The sequence below is a fragment of the Ptiloglossa arizonensis genome, chromosome 1, assembly GCF_051014685.1.
Source record: "Ptiloglossa arizonensis isolate GNS036 chromosome 1, iyPtiAriz1_principal, whole genome shotgun sequence".
Classification (NCBI taxonomy): Eukaryota; Metazoa; Arthropoda; class Insecta; order Hymenoptera; family Colletidae; genus Ptiloglossa; species Ptiloglossa arizonensis.
This window is the reverse complement of record NC_135048.1, coordinates 21,839,435-21,860,145: the sequence shown is the minus strand read 5'-3', so window position 1 is coordinate 21,860,145 and position 20,711 is coordinate 21,839,435. Positions and strand designations below refer to the sequence as shown.

The window sequence follows — 20,711 nt, the reverse complement described above, 5'->3', positions numbered from 1 at the left end:
TATGGCGCGTGCGTATAATTGTACATAACAACCGCGAAAATTCCGATTTGATTTCTTGCACAAGAGAAATATTCTGTTTCTGTAACTAAAAGTATCGATAGATAAGTTATTATCTTCGGAGAAATTAAACGATTAAAAATATTTATTTAGATTAAATATTATAATTTAAAATAGTTATAAATCCTTAAATGTTTTCGATACTTATTGGAAAATTATATATAACATTACTACGTATCCCAATAAATGAGTCAATTATATTCTTAAATAAATGAAGTAAAATTGTGAAACAACAAATACTCTTTATAATATACGTCAACATTTTTAAAAAATATGATTACAGACTCTTGAAATCCGTCAACACTGAATATTATACACTGGAATAAAACAAATGGCTTTCGTACTAGGAACGGAAGTGGTTCCTGTTTTGGATTCCTTTTTAAAAACATCCATTAAAAAATTGTCTTCCAAGTGCCAGAAAAAATGTTTCAAAGATTCATTTTTTATAAATAATTTTAAAATATATTTATAAAAGAAAGATGACATTTCAGAAATACCGATATATGTAAATTAAACAAGTTTAGTAATGTATAATAAAAACTCGAGAATTAATATTTTAATTTTTTAATCATAGTTATAACTATTTATGATACATACATTTCTTTGATGTTTTTATTACGTTATTATAAATCAAAATTTGAGCTCAATTTAAAATTTAATGCATTCATTATATTATAGGAAACAATATTATAAATTTATATTATTTATTCATAAAATTTTATTTTATTTATTTTAGATGTATCCCTTTTAATTTTAATTTGATTTTGAAAAGTATTTTTAAAAATATTGTATGCATTAAATTCTATAAAATATTAATATTTGTTTTTATAGATTTTATAAATTTTTCTTCTCTTAGAAAAAACAAAATATAGTTGTACATATTTTAGTCCTTCACTTTTTTTCTAATATTTATTAGCAATAAAAATATATACTTTATTATAGTATTACTCAAAATGTATAATTAGTTCTTATATTTATTATATAGTTTTATAAACCTATAAGGAATCATGATATAATAAGAACAAGTGATTGATATCTCATTTGTAATTATAACTGCTATTCAACATGTATGTATCAAAATTAAATGAAACTATTCTAAAAATTTCCGCATTATAATATATTTTCCTGTATTTATTGTATTGGTCTATAAAGAAAGTTCTGTTTATTTCCAAGAATTTATATTCAAACAAAAGTTATTAAAATACTATTAATAGCAAATACTCAGTAATAATCATTTATATAATAAAAAAGAAACTTGAATACAAGTGTCATAACAAAAAAACATTAAAAATGCATATTGTCAAAATGCAGAGAGCAATAAAAGGACCTGCAGAAAATAGTATATATATTTCAAAAATGGAATTTTCAATGTATAATGTAAGCCAAGAACAGAACATCCACTTAATGTTGAATTACTGAAGATTACAATTGTTATAGATTCAGCAGTTGTAGTACAAAAACAGTAAGAGGCACGTCAGCTGGCATAATTCAATCAGTCAGCCATATGAATATTTATGGTAATTTGAAGAAGTTAATTTCTGACCAAATTTTCATTATAATCTGATAACATGCAGATTATGAAATATATATTGTAGACAATTTTATCATTTCCTGTTATATTCATAATGCATTATGTAAATATTTTGTAGCAAAATCAAAGTAACATCATGATTTCATTATTTTTTCAACTTTACTATTTAATGGAATTACAAATTTTTGTATAATGAAATCTATATTGAACAAAAATGTATGGAACTATATAGTATGTTACAAAACATTTTTAGCAGAAATTATGTTTAATTTTCAGTGTATAATTAAATCTCACATTTGTCCAAATATAGCAACTTTTTATTGTTTAAAAATACTACTCAAAAATAAAAATATTTACTGTAAAAATATACTTTTAAGTATTCTCCTTTCAAAATATACATCATAGCTATATATTGTAAAATTGTATGAAATTGAATATACACAATGCTTTCATACTCTTATATATTCAATACGATAATTCATAGAATTTTTGTATGGTATCTGTCATTTGCTTTCCAAAATTAACTTTGTGCTCAAGTAATATATTGCTTTCAGGAGGTAATGCAAGACATGCTCTTAAAATATTTTCAATTGCAGCTCGTTGTCTAAATAATGCATTTACTATCGGTGTTCCTTGTGGTACTAATGGTGCTTTGCAAAGGTATGATAGTATAGAAAGCACACTATGAAATCTAGTAAATTCGTCTTCTGTATCTGCTAATTTAAAAGTAATGCGTGAACAAATTTCTGCCAATAGAACCAAATCTAAAATGATGGGACTGGCCAATAAAGAATCCTCGCACGTATTGTGTATTACAATAGTGTTGTGCCCTCCAAGTAATATTTCTGATGTATATTCATCCATTGCCCGTTTACTATCACCTAATAAAAGATTAAATGTCAGTTTCAGTATTCTCAAAGAAATAGATTATGGCTATGTTACATTAAAAGCATGTACAGTACTGTATCTCTAACTGTCGCATAGTTATCCCTACCATTAAATACTGATTATATAAATGTATTTTATTTACTCTCAGTGTTTTTTACTTTTGTTTCCAATATATTTACAAGTGAGATAATTAAAGATACATGATAACACTTGATTCTTAGAAATACTCTGTAAAGCCTGTGACAGTAGAGAAATAATATAGTACTTATTTTTAGTTAATGCACGCATTTGTTAATAAATTTATGTACCTATTAATTTTTCCCATAAAATGATGTACACAATTAATGGAACTTTTATTATTAAATGTATTGCATATTAAAAACAAAGTTTATCAACAAATGATAGTTTAACGATTCAATTTAATGTTTGAAATATATATTATTGTCTCACCATATAATTTAATCATTATTATATTCATATATATCCCAAATAAATTTAAATACAAATTTTTTTATCAAATTGTATGCAACTCTTATGAAGTTGCACATACATAATACTTTGGCAACTACTGTCATGTGTGTGCGACTTCACCTGCCAACAGTTATCAGTCAATATCACTATACACTCAACTTGTATCACCCTTGTTTAATAGCTCTTATGTTATATATTAGTTTATATTCAGAAACTTTTGTTACAATGACACTCTTGTGAAAGTTGTCGGCAATTGACAGAAGCTGCATGAATGTGCATCTATTAAAATGTTTATATGTTTCTAAATACTAAAGTGTCAAAAAATGTATACATTTACTATATTTTAATCAGCTAAAAAAATTACAAAAACATATGATTATAAGAATATTTCACTGATCGATTGCATTTCTGGTCAAGATTATATTGTAAGTCTGATGTATAGTAGATCATAATAAGAAATGATTCAACAAATGATTTAAAAACCAATACTAGAATTTTCATTAGAAAATTATTGTAAATATTACAGTTGAGATATGTATACTTTATTGCCTCTATATATATCTATACAGAGCAGAGCTGCCCACTGTTTCAAAAGAATTATTACGTCATAACACAAAAGAAAGTGTATATGAATTTGTATTTCACCTAAGATTTAAACACTGTCTTAAAATTGGATCATAAAATTTTATTTTGATTGTTTATTATTTTTTTGGTAAGAGGAATTAATATATTTCCGTTTATGGCATGATATTTGGACACCCTGTACATTTTGTATACATACCAACGTATGGAACATATTTAATAACAACACAATGATCTGGTTTTTCTCCGGGTTGATAAAGAATCTTATTTGATTGTACCATGTCATCTATTACATTGCTCTTTGAAATCTAAGTAAAAATTTTGTTTAAGTTGTTAATCATAGTAATATATAACTTACTTATTCAGTATTAAATAATTGTTCTGTAAGATCAAGTTACCTCTTTTGATCGGAATTGTTGAGGAGCAGTTAAATTATATCCATCATTATTTCCAAGGTGGTTGTAACTGACAATTGATACTGGTTTGATACCAGCAGAGACTAGAAAGTCTACTAGTACAGATTTTAATTTTGTTTGTCCAGACTTAAAATCATCACCACCAATGAATGTTTTTTTTTTCTCTGCTAATTCTATTGCTCCTGGTACAAAAGTATTTTGAGGAGAACCATTTATGAATGTACACTAAAAGTATAAACATAAATATATGTTAATATTCAATGAAGAATTTATTATAATAATTAATATGAAAATTGATTACTTACACCTTCCAAAGCTGCTGCAACAGCAAACACTGTACTTGGACTAATTTCTGAATGGTTTTCTTCTATAGCTTTCAATATATTTTCAGCTGTATCATTTACACCTGCAATTATTTCTGAAAATCGTTCAGTGTTAGCAGTCCATAAGATAATCACTTGATCCAAGTTCTTTGTATTTTTAAATTCCACAATATCTTTTCTAATCCAATTTAAATGTTCAAGTTTTGTACCATAAATAATATTATTTGCTCTTTTTTCCTAAAAACACAAATACGAAATAACATAGTTTATTCAGAATAAATACATTAATAAAAGGTAAGATAGTAATATTAATATAAATAAAATATATATAGTAATAGAAATGAAACAAAAATAATATTCACCTGATTAGAAGCAATAAAGTCTGGATAATATATACTTTTTCGTGGTTTCATATGCATCATATATGGTTCCAATAGCTTCTGTAAATTAATGTCTAAAACCTTTGCACTCTGCATAGCATCAAATAAATTCATATTGGAAATGTCCCAGCCATCAATTTCAATGTCATCTGGATTTACCATTGGAAGCATCCAAGACATGGGAACATATACATCCTCCTTCTTTCCTCTACCTAGCTTAACAGTAGATGCTTGGATTAAAGAACCATACCTAAAATATTAAATAAAAACTATTAATATTAATAGATATAAAAATGTTAGTTTCATGGTTCAATTAATAATCATAGAGGTTGTATTAACTATTATAAATACCAATTTGCTTTCTGAAGGCCATTCTTTGTTTCCCAAGTTAACTTAAGTTTATTTGCTAACAATGCTGCAGTAATAGTAGTACCATTATTTCCACCCCATCCTACCAACATTACTCCAAGTTTTGGAACTTTCAATTGTGTTCTAATTAATAATTTTGTCGATACAGGTGTCACCTATTAAAATAAGTATACATTTATATTCTGTAATATATTACTCTTAAGTGTGTAAAGGAAATAATATTACACGTAGCAATTGTTAATATTTGTATCCAAGTTTTTTTTCTGCTAGTACACAGTGATGTGCAATACAAGAACCTTTGGTTTTCAAAAATTGAAAAATTTATTTCCAAAATTAAAATCATAACGTTTGAGCAGCTGTTCATTTTTTATTATATTTGTTCCTTTCCCTAAAAAAGAATTTTTAAATACAAAATCTGTATGTTTAATATTTTTACCATTTTTTCTAAAAAAAGCCTTCCAGCCTTAAATGTATCAATTAAATTAAATATTTGTGGCTTTTTCTTAACAATAAAATTTGTGGATAATTATATTTATAAATATATTTAAGAATACTAATAATTATAATTTATGCTTTTAATGTGCTGATAATAATTTATACATAAATTGCAATTTATGTGTAAAATTGTATAAATTAATAAATTGTAAAACGATATGTTTCTAAATAAAAAAATCTTATAAACGTAAGAAAATAATTTGAAAGGATAGTACTAAAATTGTTTTCAAATTAATTGTCAATTATGGTTTTTCATAAAATCATACGCAGTTTTACCATTCATAAATAATATATATTTTGTCATATATGCAGAAAAGTCATTATAAAACTTGACAAATAATAAGAAAACCGTAAATTTCACTAGAAACGGGTATTTTTGTAGTTATATTCATTACTACTATTGCTAGCATTGTTTAAAGTATACAAATTATTTCAATCAAACAAATCTCTTCAGTGAATGAATTAATATCTTACTTATAAAATCTTTGTAAAAATGAATTTCTACAGTAAAAAATAATTGTACGCATAAATACATTTTTCTAATAAAAGAAAAAATTCATTTTACTTGTAATAAAATTTAATGTTAAGTAATTCATTTAATGAGCGCACCATATATCGTTGATTAAATATAAATTTAGCGTTGGATATAAAAAATGCAAAATACGTATTTTTTCCACTTTATTATTTTTCTTTCGCGAAATTTTATTTCAAGGTAATATTTAATAAAAATAATAGGAAAAATCGAATTTAAGATAAGAAGTATGTGCACAGAAATAGAAAAATAACTTTTATGGTACACTTACTGTATATTTCATACCGTCTTCCTCTGTAACATTCGTCGTTTGATACTCGTATTGTGCTTCAATATAATCTTCTGTGTATTTTACTTTCGGAGATTCAACCCGAATCTTCAAAGCCATTTTGAGTGATACAAAGCTTGTGCACTGATATTAGCAAATATAATAAGTATACAAAAACTTTTGTGTCACAAAAAATATAGTTTCAGAAATATCGAATTCGAAGATTATAGATTGATAGAACTCGAGAGGATAATGCGATTCTATTTTAAATTTAACATTGAGAAATATACAAATTAATGATGCGTATAATAAATTTTTTAAAGTACTGTTTAATCCGTGACATGTATCTTTACAATGCAAAGAATAGAAAACAAACTTTATAACCAAATTAAACGCAAATAACACTCGAAGGTGAATATACAAAACGTTATGTCCACAGCTAAAACGTAAATGTCGGAAAAATGCACAAGCATGCGCTTTAAAAGAAACAGTGCGCAGTCCCCTTCCAGTTTCGTTTAATTGGAACCTATTATATTCGGTTACTACTCAGTTTTTATCAAGTTCTCTGACATAAACTATACATATGCTGTGTTTACAACTTGTTCGTCTTCTTCTTTATTTTTTCTCGTGTTGTCTTATTCAGGCAAATTCAGTTTTAATTTTGCTTCTTAAATGTGTACGAATATTTCAATACTTTGATTAGAATGTAAATGTTAATACATTTTTTCTATATTTGTTTAACTAAATTTGTATTGCTCTTACTTGCTCTCATTTAATAATATAAGTTATTATACAAAAATTTTAATCCATACTTTGCTATATATTTAATAAATATAAATCTATTTAACATATATAATACAAATGTAACTGCTACAACTGTTTAATATTATTAATAAAAAAGTTTAAATTTTACAAGGAACATTATTCAATTGATGATAGAATCGCACAGTCTTTTTTTTATACATGTAGATTAAAAGTGTATGGTCATGAAGGTTAGAGAAGTGCAAATTGAAAATGTTACTAAAAGCTAGCTTGACAACGAGAGATCAACAAAAGTGGAAGTAAAAAAAGAAAAAAGCAAAAGAAAGAAGATGACAAACCGTCTGTTCAAAATTAATTATAATAAACGAATGATAATAAATTAATGATAGATAAAAATTAGTATAAATGATAATATAAATGAAATTATAATAATGAGTAAATATCCATTACGTTTATAATAATTTTGTGAATCAGGTTTAAAAAACACTATTCAAAACACTGTTGAAAGGTTACCTAACATTTATAACTTGACAATGTATTAAAACAGAATGGAACTTGTTTTAAAGATAACAATCTCTTTCTACAATATAGTTATCTTTAAATCAAGCATAGGTACTTGATCGTATTCTTGCACTTTTAAATATTTATTATCAGTTTTTTTTACATAATGAAGATAATTAATTTTAAACAGATGAATTGTCGCTCTCTTTCCCTTATTTTACTTCTCTCCTTTTTTAATCTCTCGATAAGTTTTTGATAACATTTTTAATTTGCATTTCTGTAACCTTTGTGATATATACCTTCGATCTATGTAAACAAATTTTTGCAATTTTATCATCAGTTAGTGTTTTTTGTTCGATTATATTTAAATAATCTAACTAAGTCTTTTGTTAGATAAATATTTTTAAAAATATAGTTAAATATATGCTATTTTTGTATTTTTTATTTAATACAGATTTTAATCAAATATTTGTTTAAATTTTCCTTCACTTCATTGTATTAATTGTGTACAAAACTATATGTGATGTAACTGTATAAAATGCAAGTCTGTAAATATATTATATTATGTGTAGTTGAAATAAATAGATTATTCAATTAATTGGCAGTTGGTACCAGGTACCTTTGGAACTTTTGTAATAGGAGAATTATCTTGCCAGGCCATTTGTAAGTCAATCCCTGACGAATGATTATGAACTATAATCTGTTTACAAAGGAATTCAATTGACAATTTAGTTCATTATTTGTGGAGAGTGATTGTTTAACTCTGTCCAATACTTAAACTAAATTAAAGTGGAATTGGCCTATGGGAATGATCATTCTCATACATATTGTATGGACGTATCAACTTAATAGCAGTCATCAATGAATATATTGAAGTTCTTAAATAATCACATTAATTTGTATTTAAAAATTTTCATAATATTCAAATAAATTGACTATTATAATAATTTATTTTAATCGATGAAATGTGTAGAACAAAAAATATTTTTACAATTTACCTGTCATAACTACTTAATTTATTCATATTTTTGATAATAAATAAATTATTAACGCACACGCTACACTTTTAGTGTTAAAATATATTACAAATAAATAAAAAGTTGACGTTAATAGTAATATTTTATTTTTAAAGGTTTGTTAGCTGGCGAGCCATTAGTTATTCAGGTTTGTATGGTTACAGTATTATATATATATCTATTTACATATGTATATGAATTTCATGAGTTTCTCTGCAGTCATTTTTCTAGTACTTTTATTGGAAGGAGTTTACTGAAGAACCATTTACAGAATGTCAGTTTGTTTCTATTCGTAAGTAAAATGTCAAAATATTCTGAAAGGATACAAGAGATATTACAAAATGCAATCAGAAAAAATATTACAGACAAAAGGGTATATATCGTAATTTTGTATACATCTTTAATTAACTTTTTACAATGTATCCAGAATATATCATTTAATTCTAATTTATTTTTTGTTATGTTGAATTTTGCATCTTAATAGTTTAAAATAATTTTATAATAATTTAAATTAATGATTAATATTTTCTTAAAAATCTTATTTACTACTTTTGTATTAAAAGCATATTATTTATTGAAACATTTATACTTAATGTTAATTGTAATTATTTATTTTAGAAATGTGTAATAGAGTTGTTAGAATTATATGAAAATCAAGAAGCAGTAAATGAGGTTTGTAGAAATACAGAACATAATGTACAAGGTGTTGTAAATTGGTCATATATATTGCACACAGTTCATAAGATATTGTTAAATGTAAGTATAAATTTATTTAAAGAATTCTTATAAATGAATTCATTAAATTCAATATTTAATATTCAAAAATGAATTTATTTTTATTAAAGGAAGCAGATAGACTTGCTTCTAAAGATACTCATAACAGAGCTATAATTATTGAGAGACAAAATACATGTACACTTATACGAAAAACAATTCAACATGCAAATTGTTACAAAGTGCCACTTGTAAAGCATACAGACATAATGCCTTTAATTGTGCAAATTTTGGGGACAAAAATGTATGAATATTATCATGAAACTTATATGGGTATATTGGTTTCATATATACTTCCATTTAGAATCTATCAGGTAAAGATGTCATTGGAACATTGGCAAGAGCTATTGAAGATATGTGTACACTCGTATAAAAATGTATCTTCACTTACAAATAAACGAACTACTTTAGATGCATTACAAATGATTGTATATTATGGTTGTTTACATTCGGATCTACTTCTTGATGTAAAAGAAATATTGTTATTTTTAGGTATGGTAAAATTGTTAAGAGAGAAAATCAATTACATAAACCTCTCTTAATGATAAGTTTTCAATATCTTATTTATCTAATTAAAAATATTATATTCAGTTATGGATTAAAGCACTTTAAATATTATATGGTTTCAGAAAGTATCTTCCTTGATGTAAAAACAAATCAAGAAATCTTAGCAGAATCTGCTTATAAACTTACAAACACAGCATGTCGGCAAATTGCAACTGAGTGTAGAAGTCTGCTTTGTCGATTTTGTGAAAATATTTTACCAAACATAATTAGTCTAAAAAGTTCACTGGAGAAATATAAACTTTTATTACTTTTTATTAAAATTCACCATCCTAAAGGAATATGTAAAGTTTCTAATGGAGCTTATGCTGATAATTGGGAAAAATGGTATACAATACTTAAAAGTATATATTTAATGATCTTGAAAGATCTTAAAGCAGATACACTTTCAAAAAGTTTTATTTATCTTGCAAGTGAAGGTAACTTTTATATTCTTTTTCTAGTAATACTTTTCAAATACATATATCTTATTTATTATGAAACGTAAAAATACATACAATTATTTTAGTTTTTAAACAAATGCTAGAAAATTCAAACATTATCATTGAAAGGAAATCACTTATTGAATGTGAATATATACAACCAACAAAACGAAGACGAATTGCTGCCAGAATGGATAAATTAATTAATATGATTATTGATAATAATGCAGAAGAGGCTTGGCCAATAATACAGATATTAACAGCGTTACTTAAACAATATCCTGAATGTTTAAAATCGGAAAACCTTACAGCATTTTTAAAAATTCTAGTAGATCTTCTTACACAATCTTGCAAAGAAGAAACTATTATGGATAACTTATATGAATTGGCTGCTGTTCTGCTAAAGAATGAAAAAGTATTTTCCATGGAAGACATAGAAAATTCAAACATTTATTGGGATAAAATATGGGATATATTATTAAGGTAAAATATTCAGACTTGGCTTTATAAAACAATATCAATTTTATTATATAAATCAAACATTGATTTTTCATTTAATAATAATAAACTATAATTTTAGGTCTCTAAATGTAAATCAAAATGAGACATCAACTCATAAACTTACACAACTCTATATAATAAATAATAAAATAACTAATCCAAATGCAATTTTGAAACTCTACCTCACAAATGTTATCAAGTGGTCTATTATGAGTCTTCGCACATTAATAATCCTTTGTGAATATCTGCCATTGCCAACTGATATTACAATGGTTAATATAAATATATGCTCACCAAGAATGAATTCAAATTCTGTCAGACTATGTCTATTAAAATGGGCATTAGATATACCATGGAATAAAATGGCAACACAGATAGTAATTGATGAGTTATGTTATTTGTTGATTAGTATTACATCAAAGTCAAGACATGAAAAACAGATACAATTTTATAAACATAATATTAATAATTCATGTAATTGCTTAAACAATAAGAAATATATTGAGCCATCATATGAAGATATTGAGAATTGCTACTTATTATTAACATATAATAGTAGTTTGTTCATTGAAAAAGAGAAAAAACATATTCAAGATAACACAAAAGTAATTGAAAGCATATTGTACATGCAAGATATTGTTACTTCTTTAATGAACAGTTTATGTGACATAATTAATGAAAGTAATGGAAGTGATGATTTATACATAATGATAATAAAAATTACTGTTGTAGCAAAAGTAATATCAATTATGAGGCAGTTGAATATGATACCTAAGAACATCGAGGAAATATTTCTTGTACACACTATGAGAAAGTATTTAAATATGATTTATACTTTATTGGCAAATATAGATCCATCAAGAAGTAAATATATCTATCTTTGTAATGTAACAAAAGCACTTAATGTATTGTACGAGACCTCATATAATACAGATGTAACAAAAATAATTGTCTCATCTGCAACATTAGATATGTTAACAAATATATTTAGTTTAATGAATATTGAAGATAATGAAATTGCAGATTATGAAGCAACTAAAGATTATTATAATGAATATGGTACTTTTCAAGGTAGACGTAAATATTTAGATAGAAAAGTTCTACACACAAACCAATGTAACTTTTGTGATAAAGGTACAATTAGACTACAAGCAACAAAAGCTTTAGCATTGTTCTGTTGTATGAATATAAGACAAGAAACATGTGAGACTCAAGCAAAACTTATGAACAATTTGCTTAATATAAAAATGTACGAACTTTCACGTCCAGTTGAGTTTAAAATGGCAGTCATAGTTTTAGAATCTTTATCAAAATATGGCACAGAAAAATTATGGAAGCATCACAAAGAAATACCACTAAAAAATTTATTGGCATTATATCGTGAATGCCATCAAGACGAAACTGCCGTTCGTTACATATTAAATATTTTACCATACTTTCTTAAGTATGCTGCAAAATATAATTGTGACCTAGATGAGTTAATGAATATTATTTCTCAATTAAATAAGCTACGATCTAAAAGACAATGTGGTTTTCGTACTCATATAGAATTTACTAAATGTCTTTCAAGAATTGTTCTTGTCAATCCTTCTCTTTTTCATTATACATTATACGATACTTCTAATCAATTAATGCCAATAGTTGATAGTCTTTTATTATCTCTTGCTAGTCCTTTATTTGTTGTTCGATTACAAGCAGTTAAATGTCTGCAAGAAGTATATTTTTTAACGAACATTGCTTTCAAATGGAAAAAAACATTGTTTATACAGATAGAAGAATTAGTAAATAATTCAATTATTGGTAATGAAAAAATGGACAATAACATAAATATCAACGAAAAAGATACCAAAATAGCAAGTGTCCTACTAATACTTACTTCCATAATATCTACTAATGGGACATTTCAATGTCGTGCTTTACTGACAATGTTATGCTTTGTTATAGATCGAAAGATAGAAATTCAAATAATACCAAAAGCATTAAAAACTATAACAAATCAAATAAATTACACAAATCTTATTGAAGATAATTTAAGTTATTTAGTGACTTATTGGTTTAATTCAAAGTATTCGTCACAGCCATTTCCTTGGAATTTGGTACAGTGTAAATCTGAAGAAGAATTCTATAAAACACACATTAATATATTTGCATTTATTAAATTTCAAAAGTTAGATCTTTCTAATGTTGTGTCTCTTTGTGATTATGTGAATTTATCATTTGAACAAATTATTGAAAATATTTTTCCACAAATTTTGTCATGGTTATTGTGTAGTATTAATGAAAGTAATGAAAGTACTACAAAAAAATTAGCAAGTAAAATGTTTCATAAGTTAATATCAAATCAAGATGAATTCATCCGAGTAAAAAAATTTTCTAATTTATTTAACGATAAATTTGAGGAAACATTAATATGTCTTATTGAAAGATTACATGATGAAGACTATCTTGAAACAATGTTAGAAGTGCAAACTTCATTCGCAATATCAGACCCTCCTCACTTTAAAAAAGAAATAATTGATACTTGCCTAAAGTATATGAAACAAAACTTTTTTACACAAGAAATGTCTGTACAATATGTTTTAGCACATAATTGTCCAAATATATTACAGAAAATATTATTACATTTAATTAGTAACGTTTACAAAAAAAAATTTGTGGAACATAAAATAAAAGCCTTCCATCAGTACATATTCTTTTGTACACTAATTGTTGATGAGTTGGAACAAGATTACTTTAATACATTGTCTATGTACTTAATAAAAGATATTAGTTGCAGTTTACTTTATATAATTAAAATAAATGATGATATTCTTCTCGAAATAGCATGTAAATATTTGTACATATTTGTGAAACATGTATTACCTGTGAGAAGTGAAGAGATCAAAGAAATTTTAAGTTTCATAGTTGTAACTTTAATTCCTATTGCACAAGTAGAAAAAATGCCAATAGCTTTAAATATACTTAATTTTCTATTAATCGACCAAAAAGAGATATTATGTGAAGCAATAGTAAAGTTAAATTCATTTCCAAATGTTCCTATTTTTGAAAAAATCCGAAATGTACATAACACTTTAAAATGTAAAACTGGAAAGACTTGTAATCTGGAAACTGAAATACAACATTTTTTAAAATCTTTGGTTGATAAAAACATAAATTATAGTCTAGAAGATATTTCACATTTACGACTACAATTATCAGTGAAAAAAGAAGAATTGCAAGAATTGTACAATAAACTTGAAACATTTCGTGGTTTTGCTGAAGATTGTGCCTCAAGCATGTTGCACCAGTTAATATATAAACTCATAAAATTAACAGCATCTTCTGACCTAAATGTTTCAATTGAAGCTTCAAAATGTTTAGGTGAATTAGGTCCGAATGATTTAACTTCAATGATATTGTATTTAGAAAAAAGTCATGTTAAAGAAACTTCTGACTTAATAGAAATATTGTCATATAAAATAGTAACCAAACTAATAAAATTTTTATTTCAAAGTAATATAGAACTTCGAAAAGTTAGTGCTAATGCACTTTATGTTATATTATCATCTTTTTGGGGACAAAAATTATTAAATACAAAATTCATGGAACATCTAAAATCTATTTTAGGTGAAACACAAGTAAGACTACCTCTAAATTATATTCAACCATTTATAGTTGGAAAAAATTCAAAAGTGAGAAAGGTTGATATAAATAATGTAAAAATGGATAGTATTTTAAATCCAGATAATATTATTTGGACAATTAAATCTGATGGTTCATATAGTAATTGGATTGTGACGATAACATGTAAAATCGCCGAATGTTTTGCAGGATTTTATTCTGAAAATTTAGTCTCAATTTGTGCATTAAATACTGATTTTTGTGAAATAATTTTACCAAGAATTATTTTCCTAATAATTGATATAGATAAAAAGTTTACATCTGCTGTATGTTCTTGTATCAATAAATTTTTTGACTACCATTTTAATTTTACAATAGCAACAAATATTTCTTTGTGTGACATGCGTAAAACTACAAATTGTGATCGTCAAATTGTACGCTGTATGTTAAATGTTGTAAATTACCTGAGAATACAAGTTGCTGATAATGTTCACTTAAAATTGAATTATATATATATTGCAAAAGCTGCGCAATATTGTTCAGCATTATTTACTGCAATACTATATGCAGAAATATCTTGTGAAAATATTTTAATTGACTATAATAATTTTACTAATGTTTCGAAAATTGATCATATCTATGAATTGGCACCTGAACATGGAAAAGTAATTCAAAGTATACTTAGAGACACTTATGCAAAAATAGGTGACTTTGATGCCATTCATGGTACTGGTTCCTCACATTTAGAAGATCATTCTTGTCGTATACAACATTATGTTCAAACTCATGAATGGAATAAAGTAATGCTTGCCCAAGATATAGAACTATCTTTTGGAAATATGACAGTAATTAAAGGTACATGAAACCATTAATATTTTAAATTTCATATTTGTATGTATGTAAGTATATAATAATTTTAATATGTAATATAGTCATCAAATTATCCTAATGCTACTATAAAGTAATTGCAGGGCCACATAATATATTATATAAAGTGTTATAAGATATAAAGATAGTGAAAACCATTTCTAGAGTTTTAGAGTTATCTTAAGAAATATTTTAAATCATAAGTACTTACTTTCAAGTAAGTGATTCGATATTTGGTAACATCATTCAGAATCAAAATTTTGTATCTAATTTTATAAAACATTTATAATCATATAAAATTCTATTAATATTTGAACACAATGTTAGTTTAGACTATAAAAAATAGATCAAAATATTGGAACATTTTTAATAAGTGTTATCAGATTTAATAGACCACATTTACAAAATTAAAAATTATGACTAATGTGCCACTTAAATATATGGGAGACAATTACTATATGTTATGTACATGATATAAAATAAAATTATATTTCTACATGTAATAGTTTGGAATACATATAGTTGATTGTGCATTACAGAAATGGTTAATGGATTGCATCAGTCTGGTCTGCAATATTTACTTGGTAATTTTATATCCAACAATGTTGAAAAAATAGATGAAGATATTCAATATGAATGTGCTTGGCGACTTAGCAATTGGAATCTATGTGAAACAAACCAGACTTTATATGTACAAAATGACTGTAAATTAAAATCAAACATAACTGAATGCGATTATCATTTTTTTCATTATCAGGCATTAAAATATTTTCATGAAGGCAATGAAATAGGTGTACAAAATGCAATTGAAAATGCTCGCATGAGTATTATTAAAGCACTTAGAAATATTAGCCTCGGTAAGATCAGTAAGTTTTTTACTATATAACAAATATTGTTTATCTAAGAATATATTATTTTCAGAAAGTACTAAAACTATCTATGAAAAGTTAATGCAATTACAGCTAATTCGTGAGATTGAAGAATTAAGCTGTGCTAAACAAGATGAATATGAAAAAGTATTACAAAAGTGGCAACAGCAAGATACAACAAATTTTAACGAATTTCAATACCTTGAACCTATTTTAACTCAACGAATTATTATGTATCAGATAAATGATACTTTAATTGATAATGTAAAGCTTAAAAATACACTATTTAATACATATTTAGAAATTTCAAAAATAGCAGCAGATAAAGAAAATTTACATATTGCTACACGTTCATTAGGTATACACAAATAAAAATATGAATTACATTGAAATTGTTTATCATAATATTTAAATTATGTATATTACATACACATTTTATCCATATGTAATGTTTTCATAATAGCTGTTTTAGCAAAACAAAAGGATTTGCCCCCAAAAATTCAAAATCAATTGCTTTATCAGGAATCTCTATTAGCACGACTTAGAAAAGATTTGGAAATTGGACGTTTTTTATTACGTAATTTAATGTATAAAGAAACCTTGGATAAAGAATTACGAGCACAAGTATTAAGGGTTTATGGAGATTGGATGGCTGAAACAAAATCAGAAAATCCTGAGGTGTATATAAAATACTTTCAGTAATTGATGAACATTTCTTATTTAGATATTTGTTTTAATAGTGTTTTATTTACCTTTATTTTTCAGGCTATAATAAAAAAATATTATTTAACATCTATAGATACAAGCATTTCTATTGATAAACAAACTACTAATAATCTTAAGAATTTACATGATACTCAAGTGGCTTTGGCTCGCTTTGCTGATGCTCAATTTGAACAAATATGTTCATATATGAAGTCTCCCCAATTTGAAAGTTTAAAAGAATGTATTACATACTCTAGTGAAGAAATCAATATGGATTCAGTTACTAAAGATAAGGATGTTAGAAAAGCTTTTATTTTGAATCAGAGGCAAAATATAAATGATGTTGCGGAGCTAGAACGCATACAAAAGGAGAAGGATAATTACTTAATCTTAGCATTACAGTAAGTTTCAATGAATCAAAAAATTTGTATAAAGGAATCTTAAAAATCTAATACTGTTATAAACTTGTGTAGCATATAAAAACATGTATTTTTTTATATACATTATAATATGAAATGTTTCTTTCTTTAGATACTATTTACTAGTACTGCAACAAAGTGAAGTCTATAATCTATTAATATTTAGGATTGTAGCACTTTGGTTAGACAATATACATAAAAAAGAAGTCAGTGATTTATTGCATATAAATCTTATCAAAATACCATCATTTAAATTTATTCCACTTACTCCACAATTAGCAGTGCATATAAATGATGTTTTTGATGAGTTTTCTGAAAAAATATATAAAATTATGGAACGTTGTGCCCTGGAGCACCCACATCATACATTACCAGTATTACTAGCATTAAAAAATTTATATGGTGATTACGAGTACAGTACAATTAAGAAAAATAAAACTTTAGAGCCCAGGGTTCTTGGAGCTCAAAAATTGTTACATGAATTAATGAAGTCAAGTATAAGCTTGACTGTGTGTGAAATGGATAAGTTATCACACTCTTTGGTTATGTTAGTTAATCATACAACTTCTTCAAGTGAACGTAAGTGTATTAAAAGTGTATTTAAAAGAGTATTAATTTAATTTATAATTTAACACGTTTGCTGCTAGCATATGAATTGCTGACAAATGCAGCATGACACCATTTCTGATCAAAGCCACTTTTTCATTCATACTGTTCAATCATTGTTTATACATTTTCCAATGCCATTTATTTATATTACAAAGATAATTGTTATATTTTCATACTATAATTTGATAATAGATACATTTTACTCATCATAACTGATAGAATTTTTAAATAATTAATTTAATAGTTAATTTTTACCAACTGATAGTTTTAGATAAGTTATTTATGAATTTATTATTTATAGCTGGCTCTATCGTCAACATACCTAGACATCAAGAAATTTTGAAAGTTATAAATTTTAATAACGTACTTGTTCCAACATTAACAATTGATCCAAAGCCATCCAGAAATTACAATAATATTATTAGTATTTCTAAATACATGGAAGCATATGAAACTGTTGGAGGTCTAAATAGCCCAAAGAAGCTTATTTGTATTGGTACGGATGGTATTGCAAGATATCAATTAATAAAGGTATATTATTTATTAACTTTTTTTAATATTCATTAACATAAATGAAATAAATTCATTAATTGCATGATATTTTAATTCAAACATTGAAATTTCCATTATTTAAGTACATTTCTATAGGGAAAAGATGATTTACGACAAGATGCTGTAATGCAACAAGTTTTTAATGTAATGAATATACTTTTAAAAACTTACAACGAAACTAAACGAAGAAAATTAATGATTAGAACTTACAAGGTACTCTTAATGAAAGCTGTTTATTTTTTAAGCTACTTTTTTAATTTTATCTACTATCAGACTCAAATATTTAAATAATATTTGTTGTATATTATAGACATGATTTTTACAGTATTATTTACTATGCATTTAAAATCTATACAATCTATACAATCTATACCAATTTTTTAGGTTGTACCGTTGACACAAAGATCAGGAATTCTAGAATGGTGTGATAATACAATACCCATTGTAGCTATACTGACAGGTTCAAATAGTTTTTCTGGACTTCACAAAAAATATTATCCAAAAGATTATACACCAAGCTTTTGCAAGAAGAAACTAGCAGTAAGATTGTATTAATAGTTTCTTAAATAAGATTATGTTTGTAAAAGAGACAAAGTAATTGTACTTGATTAATATTTTAAATTCTAATCGTAAATAGCTCATTCTGTATAATAAATGTATTATATCAAATATAGTATGAAGTCTTTAGATTTAATTTCTTTATTTAGTTTTATTTTTATTTTTAGAGTGTGGAAAAATCATCAACTGATGTAAAATTAAAAGTATTTACGAATTGCTGTGCTCATATGCATCCAGTGATGCATTACTTCTTTATTGAAAAATATCCATCTCCTGAAACATGGTTTGAAAGAAGATTAGCATACACACGCAGGTAATTACTTTATTATATGAAAATTATTCTAACTGCTACATTAAATTTGATTTTTTCGATAAACTATTATTTACTGTTTAAACTTTTACAATATTCTTTTTCTCTATTTTTTAGCATAGCAACAACGTCTATAGCAGGATACATCTTAGGTTTAGGGGATAGACACTTAAATAATATTTTAATTGATCAAACAACTGCAGAAGTGATTCACATTGATTTTGGTAAAAATAATTATATTATTTTAAAGTATAATAAAAAAAATAAAATAAAATTGTAATATTATTAAATATATTTAGGTATAGCATTTGAACAGGGAAAAGTATTACCGATTCCTGAGACTATTCCATTTCGATTGACGCAGAATATTGAAGTAGCAATGGGTGTGTCTGGAATAGAAGGTACAATGAGACATTGCTGTGTAAAAACGTTAACAGTATTACGTAATCAAAGACAAGTAATTATAACATTACTTCAAGTTCTTTTGTATGATCCATTATTTACATGGACTATAACACCAGCTAAAGCACACAATATACAAAAAAGTGAAAATTCCTTGAAATCGGTCGAAATCAGTCAAAGTAAATATTATATTTCTATTTTCATATCATTTTTAGTATAAGTGCAGTAGTAATAATGCAACTTCTTATTTTTGTTTTTTTCATTATATTTTGCTACGTATAATCATTCTTTAAAAAAATTGTTTACTTAAAATATTTGAAATATCATATTACTACTAATAAAAACTATGAAAGAAATATTATGATTAGGTTCTACAGGAACTAATAAAACAGCAGAAAGAGCCCTTCTAAGAATAGAACAAAAACTGCAGGGTACTGAAGAAGGTTTAGCATCAAGTGTATTTGGTCAAGTTGAGAGACTTATACAGCAAGCACGTGATCCTGCTAATCTATGTCGTTTATACTTTGGATGGCAACCATATTTATAACACTCAGATGTTTGTAAAAGTCGTATAATATTTAAGAATTATGAATAACAGAAACTAGAAATAAAAAATTACATTTTTTTAGATTACAGTTGAATTTATTTTAAATTTTATGCGAATTAAGTATATATATATATATATATATATATATCGTATATAGCGTATCTAGCAACTGAGGCGGACTACAATCTTGTTCTTACTAAAGTTAGAAAAAAATTGTAAAAGAAAATTTGGCATTGTTTAAAAAGCTCTATCATTGTATAGTGCAATTTTTTTCAGGAGTACATCGGTTCAGTGCTATACCAAATAAAAAAGTATTAGGGTACAATGTCCAGCCCAGTTAACAGATACACTCTTATAATCATAAGAGATTTACATCACTTATCAAGAATAAGAAATATATACCAATATTAGTAGCCACATC

The 20,711-nt window shown here is 25.4% G+C and overlaps 2 protein-coding genes across 6 annotated transcripts; one reads left to right on the top strand and one right to left on the bottom strand.

Moving 5' to 3' along the window:
• Positions 1-1,009: 1,009 nt before the first annotated feature.
• Inos (Inositol-3-phosphate synthase) lies at positions 1,010-6,462 on the bottom strand. Of its 2 annotated transcripts, none has more exons than XM_076307405.1 (7): positions 6,316-6,462; positions 5,000-5,172; positions 4,631-4,898; positions 4,251-4,505; positions 3,928-4,170; positions 3,729-3,837; positions 1,010-2,469 (listed from the first exon to the last, which is right to left on the bottom strand). In XM_076307405.1, the coding sequence occupies exons 1-7, from the start codon at positions 6,430-6,432 to the stop codon at positions 2,054-2,056; spliced, it is 1,581 nt and encodes a 526-aa protein (XP_076163520.1). In that variant the 5' UTR covers positions 6,433-6,462; the 3' UTR covers positions 1,010-2,053. The 2 variants fall into 2 exon arrangements, with proteins under 2 accessions (XP_076163520.1, XP_076163511.1); XM_076307396.1 differs by lacking the exon at positions 6,316-6,462 and adding an exon at positions 5,245-5,390 and having other exon boundaries at positions 1,013-2,469.
• Positions 6,463-8,871: 2,409 nt separating this feature from the next.
• Positions 8,872-20,373, top strand: Tefu (Serine/threonine-protein kinase tefu). 4 transcript variants are annotated; one of them, XM_076316208.1, is made up of 18 exons: positions 8,872-8,964; positions 9,210-9,347; positions 9,437-9,857; positions 9,995-10,348; positions 10,438-10,834; positions 10,932-15,307; positions 15,859-16,176; positions 16,241-16,546; positions 16,652-16,866; positions 16,954-17,294; positions 17,425-17,891; positions 18,223-18,452; positions 18,570-18,686; positions 18,858-19,013; positions 19,199-19,344; positions 19,459-19,565; positions 19,641-19,742; positions 20,112-20,373. In XM_076316208.1, exons 1-18 carry the CDS (start codon positions 8,893-8,895, stop codon positions 20,288-20,290), a joined length of 8,442 nt encoding a protein of 2,813 aa, XP_076172323.1. In that variant the 5' UTR covers positions 8,872-8,892; the 3' UTR covers positions 20,291-20,373. The 4 variants fall into 4 exon arrangements, 3 of the variants coding, with proteins under 3 accessions (XP_076172323.1, XP_076172308.1, XP_076172316.1); XM_076316193.1 differs by having other exon boundaries at positions 19,641-19,922; XM_076316201.1 differs by lacking the exon at positions 18,570-18,686 and having other exon boundaries at positions 19,641-19,922.
• Positions 20,374-20,711: the final 338 nt, after the last annotated feature.

Coding starts and splice junctions, on each gene's coding strand:
- Inos (XM_076307405.1), bottom strand. CDS start 6,432: ATGGCTTTGAAGATTCGGGTTGAATCTCCGAAAGTAAAATACACAGAA. Junction 4,171..4,250: donor TTGCAGCAGCTTTGGAAGGT/GTAAGTAATCAA, acceptor TTATACTTTTAG/TGTACATTCATAAATGGTTC. Junction 2,470..3,728: donor TAAATATGTTCCATACGTTG/GTATGTATACAA, acceptor ATCTTTTATTAG/GTGATAGTAAACGGGCAATG.
- Tefu (XM_076316193.1), top strand. CDS start 8,893: ATGTCAAAATATTCTGAAAGGATACAAGAGATATTACAAAATGCAATC. Junction 8,965..9,209: donor AAAATATTACAGACAAAAGG/GTATATATCGTA, acceptor TATTTATTTTAG/AAATGTGTAATAGAGTTGTT. Junction 9,858..9,994: donor AGAAATATTGTTATTTTTAG/GTATGGTAAAAT, acceptor ATATGGTTTCAG/AAAGTATCTTCCTTGATGTA.